At 40.1% G+C, this 27,499-nt stretch overlaps 1 protein-coding gene across 3 annotated transcripts in view; it reads left to right on the top strand.

The window, feature by feature from the left end:
* Positions 1-27,499, top strand: part of SMCHD1 (structural maintenance of chromosomes flexible hinge domain containing 1) — a 123,030-nt gene that overhangs the window by 92,307 nt on the left and 3,224 nt on the right. For 2 of the 3 annotated variants that reach the window (XM_072998827.2, XM_072998825.2), the window contains exons 36-47: positions 382-513; positions 3,421-3,573; positions 5,209-5,335; positions 5,526-5,645; positions 6,688-6,773; positions 8,308-8,430; positions 11,270-11,460; positions 16,015-16,124; positions 16,669-16,739; positions 17,158-17,329; positions 18,773-18,931; positions 27,329-27,446. In XM_072998827.2, the coding sequence (XP_072854928.2) occupies positions 382-513; positions 3,421-3,573; positions 5,209-5,335; positions 5,526-5,645; positions 6,688-6,773; positions 8,308-8,430; positions 11,270-11,460; positions 16,015-16,124; positions 16,669-16,739; positions 17,158-17,329; positions 18,773-18,931; positions 27,329-27,446 (1,562 nt within the window). Of the gene's footprint in view, positions 1-381; positions 514-3,420; positions 3,574-5,208; positions 5,336-5,525; positions 5,646-6,687; positions 6,774-8,307; positions 8,431-11,269; positions 11,461-11,578; positions 11,736-16,014; positions 16,125-16,668; positions 16,740-17,157; positions 17,330-18,772; positions 18,932-27,328; positions 27,447-27,499 lie in introns of those variants that run through there. The other variant, XM_072998828.2, reaches the window with a different exon arrangement.

Raw genomic sequence — 27,499 nt, 5'->3', positions numbered from 1 at the left:
AGCCTACTATAATGATTCAAATAGAAAGAAATGAATCAATCCAGTTAAAAACAATGTGAATGCTCCTGCTTATATATATAGCATGTGACCTCTGGGGAAAATGCATCAGTACAACACAGGTATGAAAAGAATTGATATAACTGTGGTTCTTTTCTTAACATGTGATTGAGCCCTCATGTGCTGTAGTTGAATAGACACTGAAAGCAATAGTGAGAAGCATAGCATAGATACTTGGAGAATGCCTGTCTAATTTGTAGTAAAAGATAGGTTTCAGTTCTATTGGTTATTTTTCAGAATGTAGATTTAATTTTTGTGTTTCTGGTCACCTGACCGTAATAAATAAATTCATTCAATTTTTGTGTTTGTTTGTTTTTAATTAAGATTATAATTGAAGTGGTGCCTAGTGAACCAGCACAGTTGATGCCTGGAATTTTGCCAAATACTCCTGCAGTTTCTAACGTTTCAGCTGTTAGCAGTCGTACCCTTGTCAAGGACTTGACCCTCATTTTAATGGTAATTAAGCTGAATTGTTTGTAATACGTGATATTAAATGGCCTGCAACTTACATTTGAAATAAACTGGATATTTAAGTTGGATAAATGGACCACTGATTCTTTTTGAATGCATGTATTTACCATCTAACAATCACTGTTTTGAAATAAATGCATTTCAGGTGTCATCTAATCTTTCCCTAGCCACAGTTCTTTTGCCAGCATAAAGTAAATGGCATAAATTTCGACAGTGAATTTCTGCAGGTTATAATGTCATTGTAGACATAATTTCTTGTGTACCAAAGCTTGCAGCTCAGCATACAATACATAGTGTTCACACTGATTTTGTAACTTGCAGAAATTCACCACCAAAAGTTATACCATTTGAGATATCCTGGCAATAGGATTTTGGTCACTTTTTAAAAAAGTCACCAAAGATGCAACACATGTTGTTATGAAAAGTTAAGTTCTGTATACTGTTAAGTTATTCCTCTAAAAGTTGACAATTTGTTCCATTTTAAATGAGCACACCGATCTTCTGGGTTATTAACAACAGCTCTTTAAGAGGATTGGTGTCAAGTCCTATACAGTCAATCCTCGACTTACGAACTTGATCCGTTCTGGAAGGACGTTCGTACATTGAAAAGTTCGTAAGTCGAAGTACCATTTCCCATTGAAATTCATGGGAACGGAATTAATCTGTTCCAGCATTTCAAAAAAATACCAAAATAAAAATAAAAAGAGCAAGTCCCATGCTGGGACTGCAAAACACACACACACATAAAACACAGAAACATAACCCCCCCAGTCCAAACCCACCCTCCAAAACCCACACAGAAAAGTTTTTTTAAAAGGACTTACCAGTCCGAAGCCTGCCAGTGCTCCGCTGCCTCCATGCGGCCGGGGGCGAGTGGCCAGGTGCCCGGCCAGCTCTAGCCTCCCAGCGCTGGGTGAGTGCTGCCTCCAATCACAGCAGCAGGGGACCCCAGGGAGGTCTCCGATGGCGGCGGGGAAGCTCCCAGGGCTTCTCCGTCACCATTGGAGACTTCCCGAGGGTCCCCCGCCACCACAATAGGCGCCGTCAGGCTTTTCCAGGGAGTAGACCGTGCCTACTGGGAAAGCCCTCCCCTGGTAGGCCCAATCTACTCCCCAAGAAAGCCTGATGGCGCCGATTGTGGCTGCGGGGACCTCCAGGGAGGTCTCCCATGGAGACAGAGAAGCCCTGGGAGACCTCCCCGGGGGTCCCTGCTGCCGTGATCTGCGCCTTCGGAGCTTTCAAAGGGCTTCCTCCGATATCGGGCGGAAAGCTGTTTGAAAACGGAGGTCGGGAAGAACTTTAAAAGGCAAACGGAGATCAAAGAGCCCTTTCCCGACCTCCCTTTTCGCTCCTGTAAAAGTGTCTTACAATGTTTGGACGCTGTTTTAAATGATTGCAATGGTTAGTCCACCTCCTGAAACCTATGCAAACTGATTTTGGTGTTGTTCTGACACTTCGTTAATTTATGATGATTTTTTGTTTTTTCCATTGGAAACCATTAGACAGACCATCCAATGGTTTCCAATGGAAAAAACAAAAAATCATCATAAATTAACGAAGTGTCAGAACAACACCAAAATCAGTTTGCATAGGTTTCAGGAGGTGGACTAACTATTGCAATCATTTAAAACAGCGTCCAAACATTGTAAGACACTTTTACAGGAGCGAAAAAGGACTTCGCAAAGGCATTGAAATGTATTGAGTCGGCTTCAATACATTCCAATGAAGGAAACATTTGTTTCACTCAACGATGTTTCCTATGGGGATTTTCACTGAACAATGGCAATCCGTTCCAATTGGAACGGATTAACCGGTTTTCAATGCATTCCTATGTGAAATGGTGTTTCACAGAACAATGTTTCACACAACGTTGATTTTTTTGGAACCAATTAACATCGTTGTGTGAGGCACCACTGTATTTGATAATTAGAATAACACCAAAAATACATATAATTGAGAATAAGTATTTATGGATGAATAAAACAGACAAGTTGAAATAGTTCACAAGATACCCTAGAAGTTTTTTTAAAAGTCATTTTTCAAGTTCATTTGTATTAATATTAACAAGGGCACATACCACTTTTTCAGTTATTTCTTTCAGCAGATGTTTTCCTAAAGCTTGTGAATTGTTCTTTGATCAAACATCCTCAGGTTAATACTGGCTAAAGTCCTGTCACTTATAATAGTAAATTGCACTAGGGGATGCCCATTTAATCAGTGGCGATTTGGTGAGTCAGCTCCTCCATATATTTCATTAATTCAAATGGACTTTAACTGTGTTTTACTATGCTAAATTAAATTACAGTTAGAGTAGGCCCATTTAAATCAATGGATCTTTTGGAGAAGTTGATTGATCAGATTGCCACTGATTCAATAGCTGTACTCTAGTGTGTTTTACTACTTTAAGCAACAGGATTTGGGCCACTGTGTTTTAGTGATAACGATCAGATTTTCAGAAGGAAAAGTACCATACTGTGTAGAGCAGTGGTTCTTAACCTTTGTTACTCGGATGTTTTTGAACTGCAACTCCCAGAAACCCCAGCCAGCACAGTTGGTGGTGAAGGCTTCTGGGAGTTGCAGTCCAAAACTCCTGAGTAACCCAAGGTTAAGAACCAGTGGTGTAGACTATAGTTCAACCATATATATTTTTTCAATTATTTTATTTTGTTGACAGGTTTTGGTACCTAGTTGCTTAACTAAATTTTAAAATTGGAAATTCAAAGTGTACCTTGCATTGTAAACTTCCAAAGATAATTCTGGAAATAATGGGGATGCACTGACAAAATGTACATACAATTTTTTTTATTTTTCATTTTATTTCTTATTTGTCAAAGTATACATTCATGGTAAGAATTATTATAACATCTAATACATATATTTTCTTAATTTAAGGATGAATACAAAAACTGCACTGGAAATGATTTAGATGGAAAAATCATAGCCAGAATTAAAAGTCCAGTTGAGAAAGATGCAAATATTCCCCTGTTCCAGGGTAAAACAAGTACAGTTGAGTTTCCTTTTCACAAAGGAATTGCTGAAATTGAGGTGAGTCTTCTGGAAACAGTTGTAATAAATGTAAATTTCCTGTTAATACTGTACTTCAGAACTGGAAATCAGTAGTATATAATGGCCAAGATATAGCAGTGCAAACTGTTATCTTACACCAGTGGACTTGGAATTTTCTCTTCCTTCCTCTGCAACCAACCATCTGTGGCACCAGTCGGAGCCATGTTTTAGAAGGCATAGAGAAGGAACCTTCTTTGCACGCCTGGGAAATTGGAACAGGTTCTTAGCGTCATGGAGGCTGTAATATGGAGGAGAAGGACTTTGTTCCTCTGATAATAGATACAAATATCGTGAGATTTGGGGTAGTACCCTTTAATCTGGATCACTTTTAACAATTTTCTTTACATTTTATACCCTTTATATTTTTGGTCTTTCCTATAGATTAGAAAAGGTTGGATACTAATTGCTGTGATCTGATCAAATTAAGTACAGTTTATATTAGTTGATTATAATGCAAAAGTAATCAAGTAAATATACTGAAATCAGTGGGATTTCAATGTAGTTATCAGTTAAGCAGCATGATTGTCTATATCAGGGTTCTCCAAACTTTTCACACGGAGAGCCACATAATACATATTTTATATTTTTGAGGGCTGAAGGAACACATGCATGTGCACATACACACGTGCACACTCCCGCTCACCTACACGCACGCACTGACACCCATCCACATGCACACGCTCCCGCCCACACACAGTCTCACATGCACACACACACTCCTGCCTGCATGCACACCCACATGGGCTGGACAAAAAGGCCAGGCGGGCTGGATGTGGCCCGCGGACCATACTTTGGAGACTTTGGTCTAGATCATGCTCATTATTTATTAACTGTCTACCTTAGTGCTTGTGAATGAGAATTGCATCTTCTGTTTCTTAAGAATGCGTCTAATCACTTGGGGCCTGCTATTTGCTTTCATGGTGATAGAAGTAACTTTAACTTCTCATTGGGAGAAGTATGCTTTCTTTTACTATACTGTATACTATGGCTTATCTTTGCATAATATTAAACTAAAGAGTAACAGTGAATATAAAGTAAACAGTTTCCAAGAAAGAATATACAAGCTATATATAATTTTCCAGTGGTGTTTTTAAAAAAGATTATTGAATATATAATTAAAGCTTGTAATTGCTTAGAAGGCTAAATCTGCCTTTTAAAATATCTTACCATAATTATAAGTTAACTTTGATCATTAGGAGTTAACTTAGTTTATCAGGATCTCTTTTTTACTAAGATAGATTAATAAGTTTTTTTTTTATGAAAACACCAATTTCAGCATGGAATAAAGACATATCTAAATAGTTGTTGTGGGTTTTTCGGACCCTTTGGCTGTGTTCTTAAGGTTGTTCTTCCTAACGTTTCGCCAGTCTGTGTGGCCGGCATCTTCAGAGGACAGCACTCTGTGCTCTGTGTTGTCCTCTGAAGATGCCAGCCACAGAGACTGGCGAAACATTAGGAAGAACAACCTTAAGAACATGAAAAACCCACAACAACCATTAGATCCCGGCCATTAATGCATTCGTGAATACACATCTAAATATTTTGCAGAAATAGGATTAGGTAAAGCATTCTTAAACAGATGGTAGAGATGACACATATGTTTTGCTTTTTCAGGATCTTGTGCTTGCACAAAATAGTCCGGGGAAAGATAGTACTGAATACGTTCTTGTATTTGAGCCAGTTATACCAACTTTGAAAAAACATCTGAAGCCTTACAATCTGTCTTTTATGTTTTACAATGGTGAGTTTCAATGTTTCTGGTTTTTTTTTTTTTTTTTTTTTTTGTAATATCAAACACATGTTGTATTTTAAGGCTTTGTTCTTGTTTACTTTCTATTAAGTATCAGTATATCATTTTATTATGTACTTTTTGGTTATTTATGGCCGAAGCCAAAATGACCGGACTGAAATGGACTAATTTCTGTCTTCAGGTTATGAAAGACAACAGCAGATGGCAGCACTCACAAAAGAGAGAGACCGATTGTCTCAGACAATAAGTGCATACAGAAGTTTGTTTGACACCACTAGTCAGCTTCTTGCCGAAATAAAGCGTATGTAACATTATGCTATATTCATTTCAGTGTATTTTTGTATGTATTGTTGACCACAGCAGTTTCATTTATGGGATTAATTTTCTTCTCTTTCTTTACTTTACTGTCTCAAACATAAATTACCTGGTAGTCTTGTGTTGAATGATAGATGTTATCAGATTTTAACTATTTTATTGATAACCAGCATGTTTGTGCTAATTGTGGCTAGAATCAATAATAATATTTTTATTTTTTAATTTCATTTCAGTTTCATCCAGCAACCTATCATGTGCAATGCTGATATATACAGTACTTTAAACCCTAATATTGCACTCCATGCGCCTGAGGAAATAGATTATTGTCTATGTCAATTCATGCTAAAATAAATCTGTTAGTTTAAAAGGTGCTATAGAACTGTTTGCTGTTCTTCTGGAACAGACTGGCCCACCTATTCCTTTCAACATTTTGAATTCTACTAATATATACTGTTACTTTCCAATAATGCTCAGGTGTTGTAACCCAGATTAAAGTAAGCCCAAATAACAATTTTTAAATCAATTTCTCCCTTATTTCCTTGTGATTTTGTTTTTATCTTAAATTGTGTAGAGGTCTATTATATGTCAATAACTGTATTGATTTTCTTGACATACACCACTGATACCTCACTTCACCTAATAAAGTGCACAGTTATTTAGTGTGAACTGGAATGAGATATACAAGCACATTGTGTTCACAGCCTATGAATGCAACAGATGAGAAAACAGTATGGCTGCAGTCATGGTTGCTGTAATCCCGCTTGTACTTGTTGCTAACCTTTCTCTGCATACTTCTATAGAGAAATGTAAAAAGGTGAATTAGCACAGAACCATTTAATGAATCGTAATGGAATGTGTAAGTATTTGGCTCAAGTAAATAGCAAATGTTCCGTCTGTTTCACTTAAGATTACTTTTTTTAGTGCTGTCTATCATTCAGTGTTGCTTTCATTGAGTGATATGAATGCTATGTGAATTCAGCGTCAGTCCAATCTTAATTGATTCCTAATAATTAATTTTATTGTTTCAGGTAAAGTCCAGGAAGCTGAAACAAAAGAGACCCATCTTAAGAATGAACTGAAAAAACATCAGATTGATATACCTCAGACTAATACCGTATGGCTTTTTCAACTTTCTGGAACAATTTACCTGTAGAGATCCGCCTGACCCCCTCGCTAAGGCCCTTTAAGACCAATTTGAAAACATGGCTATATAAGAAGGCCTTCCCTACAGCCATCACCTAGCCTATTTTTCTTTTCCTTTTCTCTTTTCCATCTTGGATTCTGTTGTTAATTTGGGTCGTATTTTTAGTACATTTATATTTTCATAGGTGTTTTTTGTGTATATCGCCCAGAGTAGACACGTTCTAGATGGGCAGTATATAAGTCTAATAAAATAAATAATAAATATATTTCTTTCTTTCATACCTAGATAGTGATTGACAAATATTTTACAGGGTGTAGGAGATTTGTAGTTTTTCATTAACAGACTGAGTATGAGAAAACACTGCTACATCTCAAGTTAGCTGAAGACTTGTTAAAACATTCTCCTACCTCTGTTTTTTCTTCCAGTCCCTATCAAATACATGAAGGGATGCTTTAATATTATCTTTGCTGACTGAGATCCAGTGTATAAGAGATTCCCATATAACTTCTCAGATTTCAGCTGTATGGAGGTCACTCTGTTTGGCATTCTCAGAATCATCTTTTGTTAACCCATAGCACTATAAATGATATTTAAAATATTTTGTAATAACATTGATACAAGATAGGTAGCTGAACCTGAACTATGTATTTATTTGCACACAGTGGCTTGTTACGTGGTCAAGCACAAAGCGAGTATAATTTCAAGTGATTTTTGTAAGACTACTATTTCATTTTAAGTGAATTTGAAGCAAATAATATCATTGGTGTTGAGGACAATTAGAACATAAAGTGACTTTCTTAGTACTCCACAGCTCAGCAGTCTAACAGTGTTCTGAAGCCAGATTTCTAATCTGCATTTGCTGAGTAACACTGTGCAGGCTTAATAAAAAGTAGGTTGTGCTTGATTAAATGAAGCTTATTTACAGCTAACTGTCATAAGATTGCCACCTTAAGCAGTCCTGTTCAATACTGGATTCATTTTTATTCCAGCATAGAAGAATCCCAATTACATTTAGAGGCTCTTGATAGTGCCAAATTTCAGTTTCTTTTTTTTTAACACACTAAACATAAAATTAGTGTAATTAAATAATGCCTTGCATACAAATACTATATCAGTTTGTGCTGTTTGATTTCCTTCTTGTTGAATAGCACTTCATGCTGCCTATATGTGTAAATACTTTTTGAGATATATGTTCCTTTGTTATTGTTGTTGTAGTTCTTGTTCTTTTTCTTCTTGTTGTTACAGCTTCTAAGCTGACTGAACCAGGACCTTTGCATTTCATTCTGTGTTATACAGCTAGTCACATTTAGCAATGCCAGCAAAAAAGTGCATTCAAAATCACTTATAGGCAAAATAATAATGCTCATCATTGCTCTCCTTTCTGGGGCCCACTTAAATGAGGGCTTGCTTTATTATCTTGCCTAAAATCATGGAAGCTGTATTAAATATACATATCATAAATAAAGTAAAATATTTTTGTGTAATATGTTGCCTTAATTTTCAGCTGCAATATGTGGATGCTTTAATAAAAAACAAGAAGTCTGAGCAGGAAGGAATAATAAAACAGCCCAGAAGAACTTGTGCACTTACCAATTATCCCAAGGGGAGTCAAGAGGTTTTGGGAAAGGTGAGTCTAAACTTAATACCATATTGAGCAGTTAATATTTTTCCTTACTTGTTTCCCCCCTTTTAAAGCTAATACTTCTCTTTAACTAATACATCCACTTTATCTTACCACTATACTATCAGCTTATTTTTAATAATATGAGAGGGCTATATTCGCCTTTCAGAGCATTTCCCTTTATGGGTTCTTGTCTCGCCTTTCTTGGTTTTAACAATAACAAATTATGAGAGAAAGATTCTTGTGTCTTTGGATAGAACTGAAACCTAACAAAGTTAATTGTACCTCAGAATTAGTTGATGGGTTTTTTCTTTCTAGATGAGTGAAGAAATGAGCACAACAAATTCTTCTTTCCTCTCAATAGCCTAAATACTCATCTTCATTGTGGTCTCTGTGCTTCACACACATGGTTAGTCAAGTGCATGCAAAATGATCTTGGAGTCTTCTAGAACAAATGCAAATCCATTTTGGCAAGAGTCCTGCCCACCTACTTGCCAGGATAAATACACAGGGTTCCCACTGAAACCTCACTTTCTTTTCATTTGCCACTCCATTAGAAGGTCAGATAATTCTACAATCAAAGCTCCTAGATTGCAGCTTCTACTTTCACTTTGATCACCTCTCTCAACTTTCCTTCAGAATGATGACCTTGAGCTTCAACTTTAGCTGTGCCCTCTTGATTCAGACTCACCTTTCCATTCTGTTTCATCTTGGACAATTGCATGAAAGGCTTTATTCAAGAAGTCCACACAATGCAGAAGCAATATCCTGCACATCAATGCGTACCTGTCAACACTGTTTCTTCTCCCACTTTGACCCCTTCAAGGATTATCTTACTAAAACCATTTTCCTCCCTCAACATGTCATCAACTCTCTACACTGGGGCACAAAGCTACCTCACCTTCTCAATAGAATACCCTTCTGCCTTCCTTAGCCAGCAAGGGTGGTCACAACCAATGCCTCCTTCCTTGGATAGGGAGCACATATCCTCCACCACATTTTCAGTGGCCTCTATACAATCTGAGTAAGCTTACTACATCAACAACATATATTTATTTATTTAATTAATTTATATCCCATCTATCTGTATAGCATCCTGAAAGGCCCGGAGAACCATTGAACCTTTGACACAAAGCCACACTGTTCATATTCTTTGAACCTAAATAAACAGTGCAACACTTAGCTTCCCTTCTTAACCTTACCACAACAGTTTTGCATTGGTGCCTCCTCTGGACCATGCACCTCCAGGTGGTCTATCTCCTGAGTGACTGTAACACAACAACAGATGTACCACAGCCATCTCCCACAATTGGCAACGTCTCCCATCAGTTGTTCACCAACCTTTTCATCATGAGAACACTGATGAGCATTTGGTGTACCCAGTGAGCAGATCTCCATCTCACAGAGCCTATTTCAGGCATGCAGTTCTTTGTTCCTGGACCATGCAACTTCTCTATGCATTTCCCCCATACTCTTCAGAACCAGGGTACTGTCAAGATCCCAGACAACCAGTCACAGTGCATCCTCATAATCCCAAGGCAGTCCTGACAGCTTTGGTTTCCCTATCTTCTCTTGTAATCATCTTTCACCAGGGAGAGGACATCATTATATCTACCTTTCCAGAGGTAGATATAACTTGATCTTTCACCCATAGAACTGATTCTTTTCATCAGAACAATTACCTGTTCATAGCCTACAGCAGTAGTTACCAAGTTTTTCCACTCTTGACTCCCTTACTGGCTGTGGCTCCCCAATACTGTATGATACTTTGGGTGAAGAGCCTGGCCTTCCACAACAGACTTCTTCTCCCACAGACATTCCATCCCTCCTTCTATTCCACCTGCCCCTAGGGAGTTCTCTTTTTCTTTCACACATTCATACCTCCTTGAGTGTACTGTCCACTCTGCCCACAGCACCCATGTCACACCACGTTCCCACCCTTTTTCGCACATGATTTGCCACATTGAAAGCCTGTCATTCCCATGACATGCCATTGAGCAGGCCCAGCCATCAATGAAAACAAGCCCTACCCCCCTCTCATTGTGTCTTGGCCTACAACAGACAAAAGGATTCAACAGTGCCCTTAGTTGGATTTGGTGGTGCCCCAGTGCACAATATGGAAACTACTGGTTTACAGCAATCCAAATAAAGGCTGCCTCATATTACTACAAAGGATTGCAAAATAGGTGAGGGTGGCTGTTCATCTGGCATATGATTCTGTGGCTATCCCATACCTAGTAAAGTTTTTGCCGGCTCTATAAGAGCAGTAGCTTCCTCCACAGCCTGGATGTACAGGATACCTGTAGAAACCATTTTTGAGTGGCTACCTGAGTCCAGCCATTGACATTTATGTGGCACTCCTAACTAAACATACGGGCTCACCAATATGTACTCTTTAGAGAAACAGTGCTGTTTGTGGCACTCCGGCAATGCCATCCACTTGGTAAATGAGTTTGTTAGTCACCCATATGTATGTTGCACCAATACCAGAACAAAGAGCAGATTGCTTTCCTGAGACTGTGTTTCTTCACATTGTCATATGTGCGTTCACACACCATGCCCTCCTCTCCTCTGAAAGTTCACCAGAAGCTGTTTCCTTTTTTCTTGCTGCCCTATTGCAGTGGACTTCCAGAACTGAGGCTGAGGCAGGATCTGCATATATTTATCCTGGCAGAGAGTGAGGGGGGGTTCACTGTACATGTGCAAGAGTAATATGCATATGCATAAAAGTATAGATTACCACTTTAAAAACCACAGTTACAGATAAGCAACCCGTTCTTCTCAGATGTATTATTTAATGTTAAATTTGTTTGTTTGTTTGTTTGTTTGTTTGTTTGTTTGCCAGATTGCACACTTAGCACAGATTGAAGATGATGAAGCTGCAAAAGTAATCTCTTGGCATTTGGCAAGTGATATGGACTGTGTAGTCACTATGACAACTTCTGCTGCCCGTCGCATCTTTGATGAAACTCAAGGCCGGCAGCAGGTATTGCCTCTTGATTCTATTTATCGGAAGAATCTACCAGACTGGAAAAGGTAAAGTTTTTAAATATCCTTCATAATATTGGCTTTTAGATTTTCTGTGTTTTTAATATTTTAATATCTTTAAAATAACTGTCGTTATGGAATGTGAAATTAAATGCTTTGTTTACAGTCCTGCCCCGCTTTACGATTATCCCGTTTAAAAACAAATCCGCTTAATGGTTTTTGCGATCGCAAAACGATGGTTTGAATGGGGTTTTTCTGCTTTGCAATGATCAGTTCCCTGCTTTGGGAACCGATTTTCGCTTTACGACGATCAACAAACAGCTGATTGTCAGGTTTCAAAATGGCTGCCGGCTGAAGAAAATGGCCCCCCGCTGTGCTTAGGGATGTATTCCTCGCTGCACAGGCATGGAAAATGGCCGCCCCTATGGAGGATCTTCGCTGGACGGTGAGTTTTCAGCCCATTGGAACGCATTTCAGTGTGTTTCAATGGGTTTTTTATTTCGTTTGACGACGTTTTCACTCTACAGCAATTTCTCTGGAACGAATTAACGGCGTCAAGCGAGGCACCACTGTATTTTATAGACTGAAAGCCTAGTTCTGTCCATGCTTACTAGGAAATAACTCTTATTTATTTCATATATATTTATTCTCACCCCAATTTATATTGATTGCTATCTTGGTTTTGACTATATTTGTTGTGTCGTATGTTATCAAACAGCTATTTCAGATTTTAGCCATTCTTGTAAAGACAAACTAGACATGTCAGGAACAGATCTATCTTTTCTAATATTCGGGTAGGATGTCTTATAGGTGAGGCTGCATAGGAATGCATGTAGAAGCCCCACTCTCATTTTAATTGTACTTAAGTGAGACAAAAGCACCTGGGGATAGATTTCAAAGATATGTGGTTCTTATGTCATTACTTGTAACATCATCTTTTTTGTTAAAATCAGATGTACCACTTCTGCCCCGTTTTCTGTGATTTGGACAAATCCATTTTTAAAATCATGAAGCTGTTTCTTTATTTTTCTTGCTTAAATAAAGAGGTGAGCCCAAAAGGTAAGGGCTTTCCGCAAACAGCCTCACCCTATTTTGGTGATCTTTAAGATAACAAAAATATTTCTCACTGGCAGTGCTAAGTAACTCTATTGTGTTTCTTGGCAAGATAGCTAATGTTCCACGATATTTTTGTGTTGTGTAGCTTTCACACACCAAATTAGCAATATGGAGTGCTGCTGGATCCATCCCTTCTCTGTACAAGTGCTATGCTAGAGGAACGCTAATTAGGAGCAAAATGTGGGATTCTTCCCTTTTGAAAGTGTAGCTGCTTCAGAGGAAACTTCCAGTGTCTATTTCACTTTGAATTTAGATTTTAGGAAAAATGGCTCAGTTATTCTTAACCACAGTTATCACTGTATTTTTTGCTTTGACTATCAATTTAGATACTTTCAGGTTATCTAATGTTTCTATATTGGAGTATATTTTGAAAAATGTCACACTGACTTCTGTCAATAGACTCAACAGCTCCTCCTCACAGAAGGCAGGCAGGTTCTTCACGCAGAATGAGTTTGAACAAGGTGATGAGGCTTTTTTACAGCCTTCTGACATGAGGGAGGATGGGACTTACAAAGCAAACAAACCTTCCATTAAACTGCTGTGCTTAAACAATTTTGCAGTGCTCTTGAATAATGACCTCCCAAATCTACCCTGGGATCTTAAGAAAGAACCAGGTGGTAGCAATGCAGTTGTCTTGTCATTGCCAAGGAATGTTTCCAAAGAGGTCCAATAACTAAAGTGCAAAAACCACATACGGGAGTGCATGTGTCTCATTTCCATGTGACCTAGCTCAGTTCCAAGTGATGCATGCACATAATATTGAGCTTTGGCGTTCATAAACAGTTGCTAGTCTGCTTCTCCTGGGGATGAGTTAATGTCAAAGGCAAAAATACAAGAAGTAAGTATGGAGACCTGTGGGGATCATTGCACCACTATCTCCAATCATTAATGGGGAAGCCCTGCATTTAGATTTTTTTAAAAGTTTTGTTTTGTTTGTTAGATAAACCAAATTGTGAACAGTGACCTGGTGAAGGGGTTGAAGCAGGTGCCTAGTAACCTTGAAGTGCAGCCCAGAGAAGGTGGGAAGCCCATCTCTCTGCAGGAATTTTGGTGAGGCTAGGAGAAAATGTTCCAGTATCACAGGAGCACTGAAGAGCATTTCTGCACCCAGATCTAGATTGATGTCAGCTCCAGTCCTTCATACAAACCATTTGAGGCTAAAGCATGCATTCTCTCAAAGGGGGATCATCAAGAGCATCCTGGCTTGTTGTCAGGGTCTCAGATGGAGCAAAAGGAAATAGATACAGTGAAGGCAGAGATTAAAATGTTGCCTTTAAGAGAACAGGGTCCACAGCCTAATCCTGTGAAAGGGGGGGTGGGGAGCTCTTCTACTGTTCTCTTTAAAGGGCCTGGATGCTGTGCCTGTCCACCCCAGTATCAAATTCTTCCTGAGAGGAATGGCCCTTTTGAAACCACTGTTGTTTATAGATACTACATTTGGAACTTTGTCAGAGTCATAAGGACTGACAAATGCTCTTTTCAGCCATTGTATGGGATTGTCGTATCTTCCAAATTCTCTTCCCAGTGGCTGTCATTTTGACATGCAGAGTATTGGAATTGCGATTGTTACTAGCAATGGAGATACACTTTTTTTTCATGGTTGTCGCTGATGTGTCTGGACCAGCACTTGTTCCTAAAGTATCAGTGTAATGTAAGTTCTGATACTACCTAATTTAATCCTCTTTAAGGCAAAGCAACTGAAAAGGAGTAACTGTATTGGGGTGTCATGTATGGCATCAAAATTTACCTAAACACTTCTTTTCATATTGACTATTTATATCCTTTCCATCTAACACCATGGAATAGGGGTTTCCAGGAATACCTTTGGGAGGTGGATCTACATGTCAGATATATGCTTTTTTCAACAGGTGTTGTGAATCGCTGTCAATTGCGGCACTCTCTGTCTTTTTCATTCACATTCACAGAACAGTTGCATAAAAATCAGCATTCTTCATGCAACACTATAATCAGATACCTTCATTTGACTTAAAGCTCTTTTGGATGGTGGCATAAATCAGTAGGCGATAAAACTTTCAAGGAAGTAGGCAGCAAAGGGCTGACATAGTACTGTTCTACTTCCAATGTAAAGATATCCTCCTTAATGACCCAAAAAGGATATCCTCCTCTGGAATGAGTGTTATTGCTGCTAATAGCATTCTGATGTTTCTGATTGGCAGCAGGGGAGCAGTACTTAGCCATTTATTCCATCCTACTATTTCTGATTTATTGTTCAAGTTATAATTTTTCATCTCATGGTTCGGGGTTTTGGGGTGTTTCATCATTTTTGCTGTGACACATCCCTAAACAGTTAGCTTGCTTCCTGCAAGAGAGTTTATGTCAAGCTTAATTCATATATTAATGTCTTATCAGAGGTAGTGAGGGGGAAAACTAATCCAGAGATACTGTACACTCCTTCAATGGCAGAATATCAATAAATAATCATGAAAAGTTCCAGTCTTTGTAGAATCATAGAATAAAAGAGTTGGAAGGGGCCTATAAGGCCATTGTCTGTTCAATGCAGGAATCCAAATCAAAGTAGGTTTGACAAATGGTTCAATTTTCTCTTGAATGTCTCAAGTGTTGGAATGCTCACTTCCTGAAGTTATTGATTCCATTGTTATATTGCTCTGTCAGTTAAGATGTTTTTCCTGATATTCAAACAAAATCTGACTTACTGTAATTTGAGTCTATTACTACATGTTCTGTACGCAGCATGACCCTAGAACAGATCCTGCCCCTCCTTTGTATGACTACCATTCAAGTATTGGAAAAGTGCTATTGTATTTCCTCAAGGCTAAACATGCCCAATTCTTTCAGTTTTTCACCATAGGGATTGCTTTCCCTGATCATCCTTCTTGCCCTCCTCTGAACATCTTTAAATTGAGTGGCCAGAATTGGCCAAGGTAATCTGTATGAGGCCTAACTAGTGCCAAATAGAGGAGGACTAGTTCCTCACAGGATTCGTATACTTCTGTTAATGCAGCCTAAAAGAGCATTTGCCTTTTTTGCAGCCACATCACATTGTTGGCTCATATTCAGCTTGTGGTCCACTCAACATACTGTCTAATTTTCAGCCCCGCTGGGTGGGGCTCCACCTCTCTCTTGCACAGCTTTGCCCTTGTGTGTGTGTATGACTCTGTTCCCCCACACACACACACACACTGCGTTCCGTAGCAACCGGATCCTCACATGATCACTGCATGGAGAAGGAAGAGAACTGTGCAGAGGGAAATGGAGTTGTGCTCACATGCACCCAGCTTAGCGGGAACCTTGGATTCACTACAATTCCGAGATCCTTCTTACTTGTAGTATTACTAAGTCAAATATCCCTCTTATGTGTTTGGGTTTTTTTCTCTTTTCTTCTTAAATAAGTTAGATTGTAATCCTAATTGCTAATGGAATACCCAACTTCCTACAGCAGGATGTCCAGATGTTGACAGAATGAAGGGAAAGAAAATAATATTTTCTGAACTTATTTTTAACCAGGCCTTTACTTCATTTACGAAATGGAAAAAACTATTTCAAGCCTATGGGAAATCCTGTATTTGCCAGAAACCTGCTAATATTTCCAGAACATAGAGAATATTGCCAGACAGGTAAATATCCTGAATAGAATGAAAGGTGGAGTTGTATTGTTTACAAACAAGTATGCAGGAGGGGAGGTTAAATTATTTTCATGTAAAGAGAAATAAAATAAAAATGATATTTCTGTGGGAAGAGTGTTCTTTCGTCTTCAGCCTGGCTAACAGTAAGTGAGGTTATGGCAGAGCTTGTCTTCAAAATCCTTGGTGTCTCATATATATATAAGTTAAATCCTTGGTGTCTCATATATATATATATATAAGTCATATGTATATAAGTTAAATGCATGACTGAAAAAAAACACAAGCATCAACATCCTTGCAATTTTTTTATGGTTTCCTATGGTACATTCAGAAATAATTGCATTTATTGCAGTTGGTCTTGCCTTGTATTACATTGTCATCCAAAGTTGTAATGAACTATTATGTCAAGATTTCGGCACTGTATTCAGTATCTGTGTTAAGCCTCACAATGTATTTATGTGAAAGGAAACTGGTTTGCAGAATAGTTAATGTTTTGAATATTTTATTAAAGTCTCTCTGCCTTATTTCATTTTAGTGTTTGGGATGCTCTTGGGAGATACCATTATTATTGACAACCTCGATGCTGCAAACCATTACAGAAAAGAGGTCTGTATTATAATATAATAGGTCATTTTAATTTTAAACAATCAAACTGAAGAACTTCATAGAAAGAATTACATGTGATTTTCCACTTGGAATCACTAAGAAAAATTCACCCTAATAAAGTAGCTAATAGTAGCCAGACAGGGGAACACTGTCATATGAGATTAGGATCCATTGACTGACATTCTGGTGTTTACTAAGTCTCACTAGATGAGGGCCATAGATTCCATTGATTCAAAGGGGCCTACTCTAGTTGTGACTTATTTTAGCACAGTAAGTCACAACTGCAACTTACAGAGGAGTTGACTCACCAAATTCCCACTGATTCAATGGGCATACTCTAGTGTGTGTGACTTATTGTGCAAAGACACAGTATTTTAGCCAAAGACTTGTTAAAAGATCATCACTTCTATTTTAATAGGTTGTAAAAATTACACATTGTCCAACATTGCTGACAAGAAATGGAGACAGAATTCGAAGCAATGGAAAGTTTGGAGGTCTTCAGAATACAGCTCCTCCCATGGATAAGCTGCGAGGAATGGTTTTTGGAGCACCTCTCCCACAGCGTTACAATATTCTCTCTGAACAAATAGGTATGTTAAAAGTATAATAAGTATTTTTACAGAGTATGTGCTTTAAGTGTTTGTTGCCTGTGATAAGTCAGAATAGGTACTGGATTCTAACTATGTTTACTTATGTCAAATTGCTGTTCCTGTTTTTACCTAATACATTGCCATTTGTTTGCAATTTGAGCTGCTCCCATTCATTAAATGTAAGTAATCATGAAATAATGGAATAAATCATTAGTAAAGAAAAGTTGTAAAGCTTATACAGTAGAATGATTCATGGACATTAGTTTTGATTCATTTTTATTGTTTGGACTTAAATGAACAAACATAAAGAAAGTCAGGCTATTTTCCTTGGTTTTACATGAGAATATTCAGCCTTCCTAGCCCTAGGCAACCTCCCTCATCCCAAACCACCACTAGAAGGATGGACTGATAAATCACTTACGAGTGGTCTTTTAGACCAGATGGGCGGGGTATAAATCAAATCAAATCAAATCAATCAATCAATCAATAAGATTATATGTAGAAATCTCTAGGAAGGGTAACTATCAATCAGATTCAGTTTGATGGCATATAATTAGTTTAATTTGTAAGAAATATTGTTTTGGAGCTAGAACAATTTCTGTCAAGTATATCAACAATCATTATTATTATGATGTGAATTTTGTGATACAGTGTCTCCATGATGTTGCGATTTTAGACAACAGAAATGTAAAATTTAGGACTGAGTTCAAAGGTTCAGCTCTAGTAAAACTGCAGCTTGTGAAATTGTGTATATTCTATACCAGTATAGCAAGGTACACTGGTATACTTCTTGCTGTGCAGTGTTCTACAATGGAGAAAATTTGTATTATAATTTTCCACATTATTTTTTCATTTGCAGCAAAAGAATTATCACTACCCTTTATGTATTAAGATTTTTACAGTGTGCATTGCATGAGTTGTGGGTGATCTGGATGAAAACTTGGGGGGGCGGATTAAAATGTGTTGAGTGGTATTTAAATGCCCTGTGTCTAAAAGAGTGTTCACATGTGTACAGATGATTGTGTTCAATCCAAAAACTTGAGTCTGAAATCAGTGGGGAACAAAAAGAACATAAAGTCAGACAAAACATAAAAATATGCTTCCTGATGTTTCATGACACCATTGAATTCCGTTGTAAACTCTACCCCATTAATAGTCCCATACAGGGATGATGATGATGATTCCCTGCATTAAGGATTTCCAAAAAAATGGCATGGGGCTCTTTTGTTCCAACATGTTGTGTTCACTAGGGCAATCTTACAAATGCTTACTTAGATTTATGTTTTGTTGTATTCAGCTGGACCTATGCTCTGTATTGAAGATTGTCCCTTAAGTGGAAGTGAGTTTCTGCTGAATAGAAAGTCATGGAACTCATTTGTTCTGGAATTGAAATTGTGACAAATAATCTTGTGTCTTTTATTCTACTCTTCCTTCACCTGTTAGATCTTCTTCAGCAATATTTTACAGCTGTTGGCAGACTCAGCGAAGCAAGTTCAGAACTTAAAGAGCAAGAACAATCACTGAGTAGTTCTGAAATGCAAGAAAAGAAAAAAGAGCTTGCTGACCAGGAAAATGAACTCAAATTAATAGAGCAAGAATTAGGTATGTCCCATGTTACTTTTATCTGACTATTAAGACTATTAACTAATTAGAATTTGTTTAATATGTTTAGTAAAGAGGGGACTTAGTATAAATGCTTAGAATTCATTTCAGAGTACATTCTGATTTTAACTTTTGAGTAGAGAGTCATCATAATTGGTTACCCTTTTTACAAGAAAATAAACTAATAAGGGGTACATAATTAAAAGTCCAGATACATACTTTGTGTTAAGGCATTTTAGTGTAACATGTTTTAGGATGTGTAACAGAATGTGAATCCTATTTCATTTTGCAATGTGTCCACACACGCACACCACCATAATGTGCAGAAGTAATACAAATTAGGAAAAAGCAAGGGAAGCATGCAGCACCCATCGGAAATGGGGGGGAACCCCAAAAAGCAACCAAACCCCCAAGACCCATCGGAAATGGGGGAGGAAGCCAAAAAACAAACAGACCCCCCCAAGACCCATCAGAAATGGGGAGGAAATCCAAAAACAACCAAACCCCCAAGACCCATCGGAAATTGGGGGGGGGCCAAAAAACAAACCAACCACCTAAGACCCATCAGAAATGGAAAAAACACTCCTAAAAGCAACAAAAAAAACCCCAAGACCCATCGAAAATGAGGGGGGACCAAAAACCAAACAACCCCCCCAAGACCCATCATAGCACAGAAACATAACCCCCCCAGTGCCAAAGCACGCTGCAAAAACACCCAGAACAGTTTTTAAAAAGCAGAAAACAGCACCTTACCTTACCAGGCAGCCCAAAGCCTTCCTGCAAACACACACACACACACACACACACACACACACACACACACACACACTCAGAAGCAGAAGCCAGACAGTCCCATGCCTCCTCCAATGCACAGTGACAAAAATGGTCCCCAGTGAGTCAGGGACTGCTATTTTTTTGTCTAATATATATTAATTCTTGTTAAATATCTGATATTAATTATCATTGCCAATATTTGTAAAGTGAACTACGCAAGTATAGACACACTGGAAGCAAAATAAAGGGCATGACAGGAAAAGGCCTTTACTTTGTAGTGCCCTCCACCTTTTCAGAAAATTATGGTCCCCCTCGAAATCTGGCTAAAAAGTGGACAGAAGGTAAGGATCTACATGCATGCTGCTCTTATGCTACCAGCAAACACTGGTGGTAGAGAGTGACATAGATTTTTCCCTGGGCATGACTGGAACATGAATAAAGGAAGTCAGCGAGAATAAAGGAAGTAAGCAGCTTGTTACCCTTCAGTCTATGCTTATTCGTTTGGGTTGCTATTTTAGATGGATAATATAATGCTTTTAATATAACACTGGCTGATGTTTTACTTATTTTAAAGATATACGAAGTTATTAACTGGAAAGAAGGGGTTGTTTTATCATGTTTTTAATGGAAAATTTATAATTCTGCCTAATTTTACAAAACTACAGTTATATGTATTTATTTTATATTGTTCTGGTTTTACTCATCTTTGACCATACTAAAGTTACTATTACTGCAATCTATCTTCAGTCCATGCTGGGGATAGGGGAGCTGGATTGGTCTGAGAGAAACTACTTCCAAGGCAAATAGCAAATTACTCACAACAAATTACCTGTGGAGAACATTATTAGACCAGAATCCACTTAAGTGGAATGACTCATACAACACTGTTGTGTGAATGGTTCAGTATTTCCCACTATCTCCTTGCACAAGCAGAAGTCTCTTCATTCTTCTTCGTGGACTCTGTGAATGCACACGAATGGGTTAAACTGCGCTGAGCATGACTTTTTGGAATATTCTAGAGCTAATAAGCGACTAATAAAAACATTTACCCGTGCCGCACATACTCCACCCACCTGTGGTACCTCGGTTCCTTTTTGCCACAGCTGCAGTAGGACTTCTTCGCATCACTAGAGCTGTTAATTCTTTGAAATTCTTTGAAGTTGCTGCTTTTTTATCTCAGACTGTTTCCTGACTACGTCTTGTCTTCTCTGGATATTTTGACTTGGACTCACCTGGTTTTCAATTATCGTTTTTTTGATTCGGCTGATTGCTATATCTCGTTGACCCTTGGACTGCTTACGGATTCTGATTTGGATCACAGATTGGACTTAGATTGATTTTATCTCTTGGCTTGATTTCTTGGTTTGAGCTGGACTGTTATCAGACCTTTTCCGTCAGTTGACTATCTCTTCCTTACCCATCGTCACCTTTCCTGTCAGATTTTATAGCCTCTTCAGGCCCTTTCAAACACTGCTTGTCGTGTGCTGGCAAAATTCCCTTTTCAGACAGACACGACCACTGTTTGTTCTGCTTAGGAGAACAGCGTCAACCCAATTCGTGTCAGGAGTGCAAGAAATTAACTAAGCCCACACCCAAACTCCGCTTACAGCGAATCCGATATTACCTCTGGGAGAAGTCGCTAACACCGTCGGGCCTGACATCTATGGAGTCTGTAGTGCCTTCGGTCCCCCCGACACCTCGTCCTGATACCGCTGCCACGCTGGCACCTGCCACCCCGTCTTCCAGGGCTTCTTCCAAGATCTGCATATCAAAAAAGTCTTCAATATCAGGGTTGGTGTTGGTATTGAAGGTACCACTGGCTAAGGATTCTAAGAAGAGGAAAGAGACAGTTAAGCACAAGAAGGCCAAACACCCATCTAAATCTGTGCAACCTAAGGAACTTCCTCCAGCTCAAGGCGCTTTGCTGTCGCCTATCCTCGAGGAATCCTCCAGGGATGTGCATGATCCCAAATTGTCTTTGGATGGGGATGGCGTTGTACTACAGCCAGAACAACAGGCTTCGATGTCGGTACCGAGCCTGTCTCTGACCCTGGCCATTGGGAGGCTGATGTATTTTCCAGCCTGGCCTTGGCCCATTCAAGCCCTGTATCTACCAGGCGGGCAACAGTGATCAAATTGTCTAGCTCGGAAGCTTCAACTCAACAAGCTCCTCCATGTAAGCGGCATGCAAAGCATCGGCATCTATCTCCAGACCAACAGCTTTCTCAGCAGCGGGACCTGATAGTACTTCCATATCCATCTCGGTGTCATGCTTTTGTGGAACACCAGGAATCACTTTACGTGGAGGTGGATCGGCATGGTAGTCAACGTCAATACCATGAGGACTACCTTGATCCCGTGTACGATACTGGCAAATATATCAGACCCAAAAGAGTATGGTACATTTATGCCTCTCCTTCAGAGTCTTCTGAGTCACCTTCACCACCTTGACATCGGCACCGAGCCTACATCCAGCTCGACCATACAACTTTGAGACATGCCACCAAACGCCATTTTCCTCAACAGGACCAGCTTACACTTCACTGTCCAAAGCGTTCTCAGGATCCTTTGGTGCTGTCATCATCAGTATCACACCCAAAGTCTTCGCACTCTCAATCATCTTGGCAGACAATGCCTACAAAAACCACCTGAAACAGTCTTCCGCACCGGTTTTCCATACTACAGCCTCCATATCAAGGGCTCACCATTGCTCTCCTTCACCTCCTGTATCTCCTGACAGAGAATCCAGGGGTTCATCATTATCCTCAATATTTGAGCAGGACCAGCATTCGCAGGTTTCTAGAGAATCACCTTCAAAATTACCTACAACGGACTCTGATGTGGCTGATATCCATCCCCCGTCTCCTTCCAAAGATTTTACTTTGTACTCTCAGTTAATTTTATGGATGGCCAAGTCATTGGAGATTGGCACAGACCAACCTCCTCCCAAGCAGGACCTGGTCTTTGATAATTTAAATCAAGATAGAGCCACTCCTTTGAGTTTGGCTTTTATCCCAGCAATGTTAGATCTTATTAAAGAGTCATGGAGTCAGCCATCTACATCTCTGCAAATGTCAAGACGCATCGAGAATCATTATAGAGCACCGAACTCCATCATCGTGCAGTCAAACCAATCGAGAGCCGGAAATCGCTCCAAGATCGCCCCTACTAATAGGGAGGGTCATAAGCTGGATGTCTTAGGCCACTGCATGTACTCTCTAGTGTCATTCAGAATGAGAGTCTCTAAGTATCAGGCAGCGATGGGTGCCTACCAAAGACAATTGTGGAATAAGGTCCTACCAGTTCTGCAAGCCGCACCGGAAGAAACTAGGGCCACAGCTCTCAATGCACACTTCAACACGACGACATTGGCTAAGCAGCAACGACTGGCATCACGTCATACAGCAGATGCTGCTTCCAAATTTCTCACATCGGCAGATGCTTTTAGAAGACATGCCTGGCTGCACTCAGCAGGAATCAGTGACAAAGCCAGGTCCCGTATTGAGGAGCTGCCGTTTGATGGCATGGGGCTATTCAACAAGAAAACAGATGAGGTGATGGAGAATTTGGATAAGATCAGGAAGACAACTAGATATTATTATCTCCAGCAGCTCAAATATCAATGGCAACAATGGCGTAAACCCGTCACCTCTTACCAATCATACCAACAGCCTTATCAACAGGCCTACCATCAGTATAAACCTCCACAAGAAAGATCTAATCCTCCTCCATCTTCCTCTGCCACTACCTATTTTCGAGCTCAGGTTTCTGGTCAACATTGTCAGAATTTCCGCTACCCTGCCAAGAAAGGCAAGCAATATCTTTGTCTTCTACTCAATCCCCCCTCTTCAACCTGTCCCTCTCTCGACTAGTCTGTTTTTTTGACAAGTGGTCCTCCATCACCAAGGACACTTGGGTGCTAGTTGTCATATATTTTGGTTACCTGTTAGAGTTCTCAGATCGTCCTCCTCTCGGTTATATCAAAATCAGATCTTATTCACCTGCTCTAGAAGAAGAAGTCTGTGTTCTTCTCTAGAAGTATGCCATTCAACACGTTTCTTCTCAGGAAGCACTGGACACTTCTATTCCCAATACTTCACAGTTCCCAAAAAGGATGGAGACTTGCGGCCAATTCTAGATCTTGGGTGTCTCAATACTTACCTTCATCTGAGAAGATCACTTTAGAATCCATCGTCCTCTTCTCTTTCCAGGTGATTGGTTTGTCGTGATAGACTTACAGGACGCTTATTTTCATGTTTTCATACATGAGTGCCTTTGCAAATATCTCCGATTTGTGTTCAAGGGATCAGTGTACCAATTCTGCACCCTGCCATTCGGGCTTACCACTGCCCCAAGGACTTTTACCAAGTGTCTAGCTCTGACAGCAACCTATCTGCGTCTAAACAACATCATGGTCTTTCCATACATAGACAATTGTCTGATCGTAGCAGGCTCTTGCGCCAAGGGACAAGAGAACAAAACTCTGACAGATCTAGGACTTCAAGTCAGCTTTACAAAGTCCCATCTTCAACCTTCTCAAGTCATGAACTACATTGGCGTAGTTTTGGACTCCAACAGAGCCAGAGTCTTCCTCCCTGCTGAGAGGATCATCAAGTTACCTCGTGCTATTCGCTCTTTTCGGCAGATTGCCAAGGTGCCGGCTCATCACACGCAATATCTCCTAGGTCTTATGGCTTCCAAAACATCTGCTCTTCCTCATGCTCGGCTGAAGATGCGTTCACTACAAGCATGGTATCTCTTTCAGTTTGACCCATTACTGGACAAACCTACCAGAAGTCTACAGGTCACTCCAGAGTTATCTCGCCAGCTAATGTGGTGGACGTTCAGGCCGCATCTTCTGATTAGTCGACCCTTCAGACCCCTTCAACTGGCTGTTCAGATTCCGACAGATGCCAGCACAACAGGATGGGGTGCGCATTGCGGCGCTCACAAGATCCACACTGTGTGGTCCGGCACAGAGAAGCTGCTACATATCAATCATCTGGAGATGTTAGTAGTAATCAAGCCCCTTCGCACTTTCTATCCGCTGGTGGTCGGTCACGGAGTACAAGTAGCTACAGACACCATGACCACTCTGTACTACATAAACAAGCAGGAAGGCACTCACTCGTTGTCTCTCCCACACCTATGGGAGTGGTGTTACAATCATCACATATTTCCCATCGCCATCTATGTGGCTACGGAGGACAACGATGTGTTTGCCCAGATCTGCAGCAGGTGGGGCAAACCAGCTATCAACATCTTTGCCAATCAGTTCAACACAAAGTGCAAATGGTTTTGCTCTTGGGCAGGGAGAGGCATGGGCTCCTTGGGAGATGCCTTTATGGTGAAGTGGGATGAGGTTCTTCTCTATCTCTTCCCCCCTATCCCATTCATTCAGAAGACAATAGCCAGAATTCAATAGCTGCGGGCACATGCCATCCTGGTGGTACCATAGTGGCCTTGGCAGCCATGGTTTACCACCCTCAAGGCCATTGTGACCGATTACCTGAGATTGCATCCTCAACCATATCTCCTGACTTGGGACGGAGACAACGTCTGTCACTCAGTCATAGAATCTCTCCACCTGACGCCTTGGGGGATTCCCCCTCTATAAAAGAAGTGCTTGAAAGGGCTTGGAAGCCTTCAGCTGCACTACTGTACAGTACTCTTATAAGTGGTCTGTGTTTACTAAGTTTGCTGAGACCAGAGGTTTGGTCATTGTTCCAGTTTCTTTAAGAAACATTCTTCCTATGTTATTTGTTCGATATGGGCCTAGCACATTCCACACCTAAAGTTTATGTGTCAGCCATTGTTTCTTATCAATCTGTTGGTTCGGATGCTTTCTATTTATTTTCCCAACTGACGTTTAAGTGATTCTTACGGGGACTACAGAATATTTGTCCACCCGTGCTGCAGCCAATCCCTCAATGGTCTCTGCAGACAGTGTTGAAGGCTCTCACACAATCTCCATTCGAGCCTATGACTTCTACTTTCTATCGCTAAAGACTTTGGTTTTGGTGACTATTACATCTGCATGGAGAGCAAGCAAGTTACCTGCACTACGGGCTGATGCACCTTATGTACAGTTCCATCCCAGTAAGGTCATATTACACCCTGATGTCTCATTCCTCCCAAAAGTAGTTTCGAATTTTCATGTTAATCAGCTTTTGATTCTCCCAATATTATTTCCTACCCCTTCTTCAGATGTTGAGTGCATGCTCCATTCCCTTGATGTTTGTCCAGCTCTGGCTTTCTATATTTCCAGGACTAAGGATTTTCCTAAATCGCCTAGATTGTTTGTCTGTTTTCATGGACCTAGAAAAGGTCACTCAGCTTGCTCTCAATTTGTGTCCAGATGGATTGTCTCTGCCATCGCTTTAGCTTATCAGCTGGATGGCAAGACCAGCTATTCTGCTAGAGCCATGGCTACTTCTACTGCCTGGGTGCGTGGCATTGAACTTGATGACATCTGTCAATCAGCTACTTGGTCTACACCATTGACCTTTGTGACACACTGCAGGCTGGATGTCAGAGCTAAGAAGGAAGCAAGTTTCGGAAGGGCTGTGTTGACTTCGGTTTTGCCATGACGGCCCTCCTTCCGGTAAGTGAGCTTGCTAGTCACCCATTCGTGTGCATTCACAGAGTCCACGAAGAAGAAAGAGGTTACTTACTTGTAACCATGGTTCTTCAAGTGGTACTCTGTGAATTCACATGTCCTACCCAACCTCCCTGCTGTCCGTCACGTCTTGCCTATGGTTTTTAATTATCAGAGCCTGGGCAGTGGTGGACATATGGAACGGAGCTACCGTGGGCAGGCAGAACATGTGTGACACGGGTAAACATGTTATTAGTCAGCTTATTAGCTCTAAAATATTCTGAAGGGTCCTGCGCAGGGGCAGTTTAACCCATTTGTGTGAATTCACAGAGTACCGCTCGAAGAACCATGGTTACAGGTAAGTAACCTCTCTTTCAGACAGGTGGTCTGATCCTGTGCAATAGAAAGCCAAAGATAACATGCAGTTCTAACCAAGGATTGTACCCTGCTGGAAAGCAACAAGATTCTGGAATTAAGTTGTGGCTGCTTTTGAGTTATATAGAAATTTGTGTTGGTACGATCTTTTAAAAGCATATTTATACTCAAGACCAGAGATGGGGGTATTCATGTATGAATACCCCCTCACAGATGGTGATAACGAGGGTCCAGCCTCATGGGGCCGGATGGTCCACTCACAATTCTGCCACTGCTGCAACCTCCGCAGAGCCTTCCAATGGCTCTAGAGATTGTGATTGGCTCGTCCCTCCTGGGAGGAGGCAGGACAACAGGCCTCTTTGCCAGGTAGAAGAGCGGCTCATAGATCGCAATCTCCAGAGCCATTGGAAGACTCCATGGAGGTTGTGGCAGTGGCAGAATTGTGAGTGGACCGTCTGGCCCCATGAGGCTGGACCCTCATCGCCACCTATGTGGGGGTATTCATATAAGATACCCCCATCTCTACTCAAGACATTTTGCCCTAATTTAGAAGTTGTAACTGCTAAAGTTAAAAATGGAGATAGCAAATAGTTGTTAACTATATAACTTAACCACCAGAGTTTAAAATACAATATCTGTGATCTTTATAGGCATGACTTCACCAGGTCCAACTAATAAATCAGCACTTCACCCAGAAGAACATGATTGGTTTGACAGTCCAAATCCTCCAAAAAGAAGGCGACGAGAAACAGGAAAACGATTATATAGGTTTGTTTATTAGATTTATACTAAGACAGAACACACGCTTCGTTTCATTGACT

Source organism: Pogona vitticeps, chromosome 4 (assembly GCF_051106095.1).
Source record: "Pogona vitticeps strain Pit_001003342236 chromosome 4, PviZW2.1, whole genome shotgun sequence".
NCBI classification, from domain to species: domain Eukaryota; kingdom Metazoa; phylum Chordata; class Lepidosauria; order Squamata; family Agamidae; genus Pogona; species Pogona vitticeps.
This window is presented reverse-complemented; position numbering and strand designations above follow the sequence as displayed.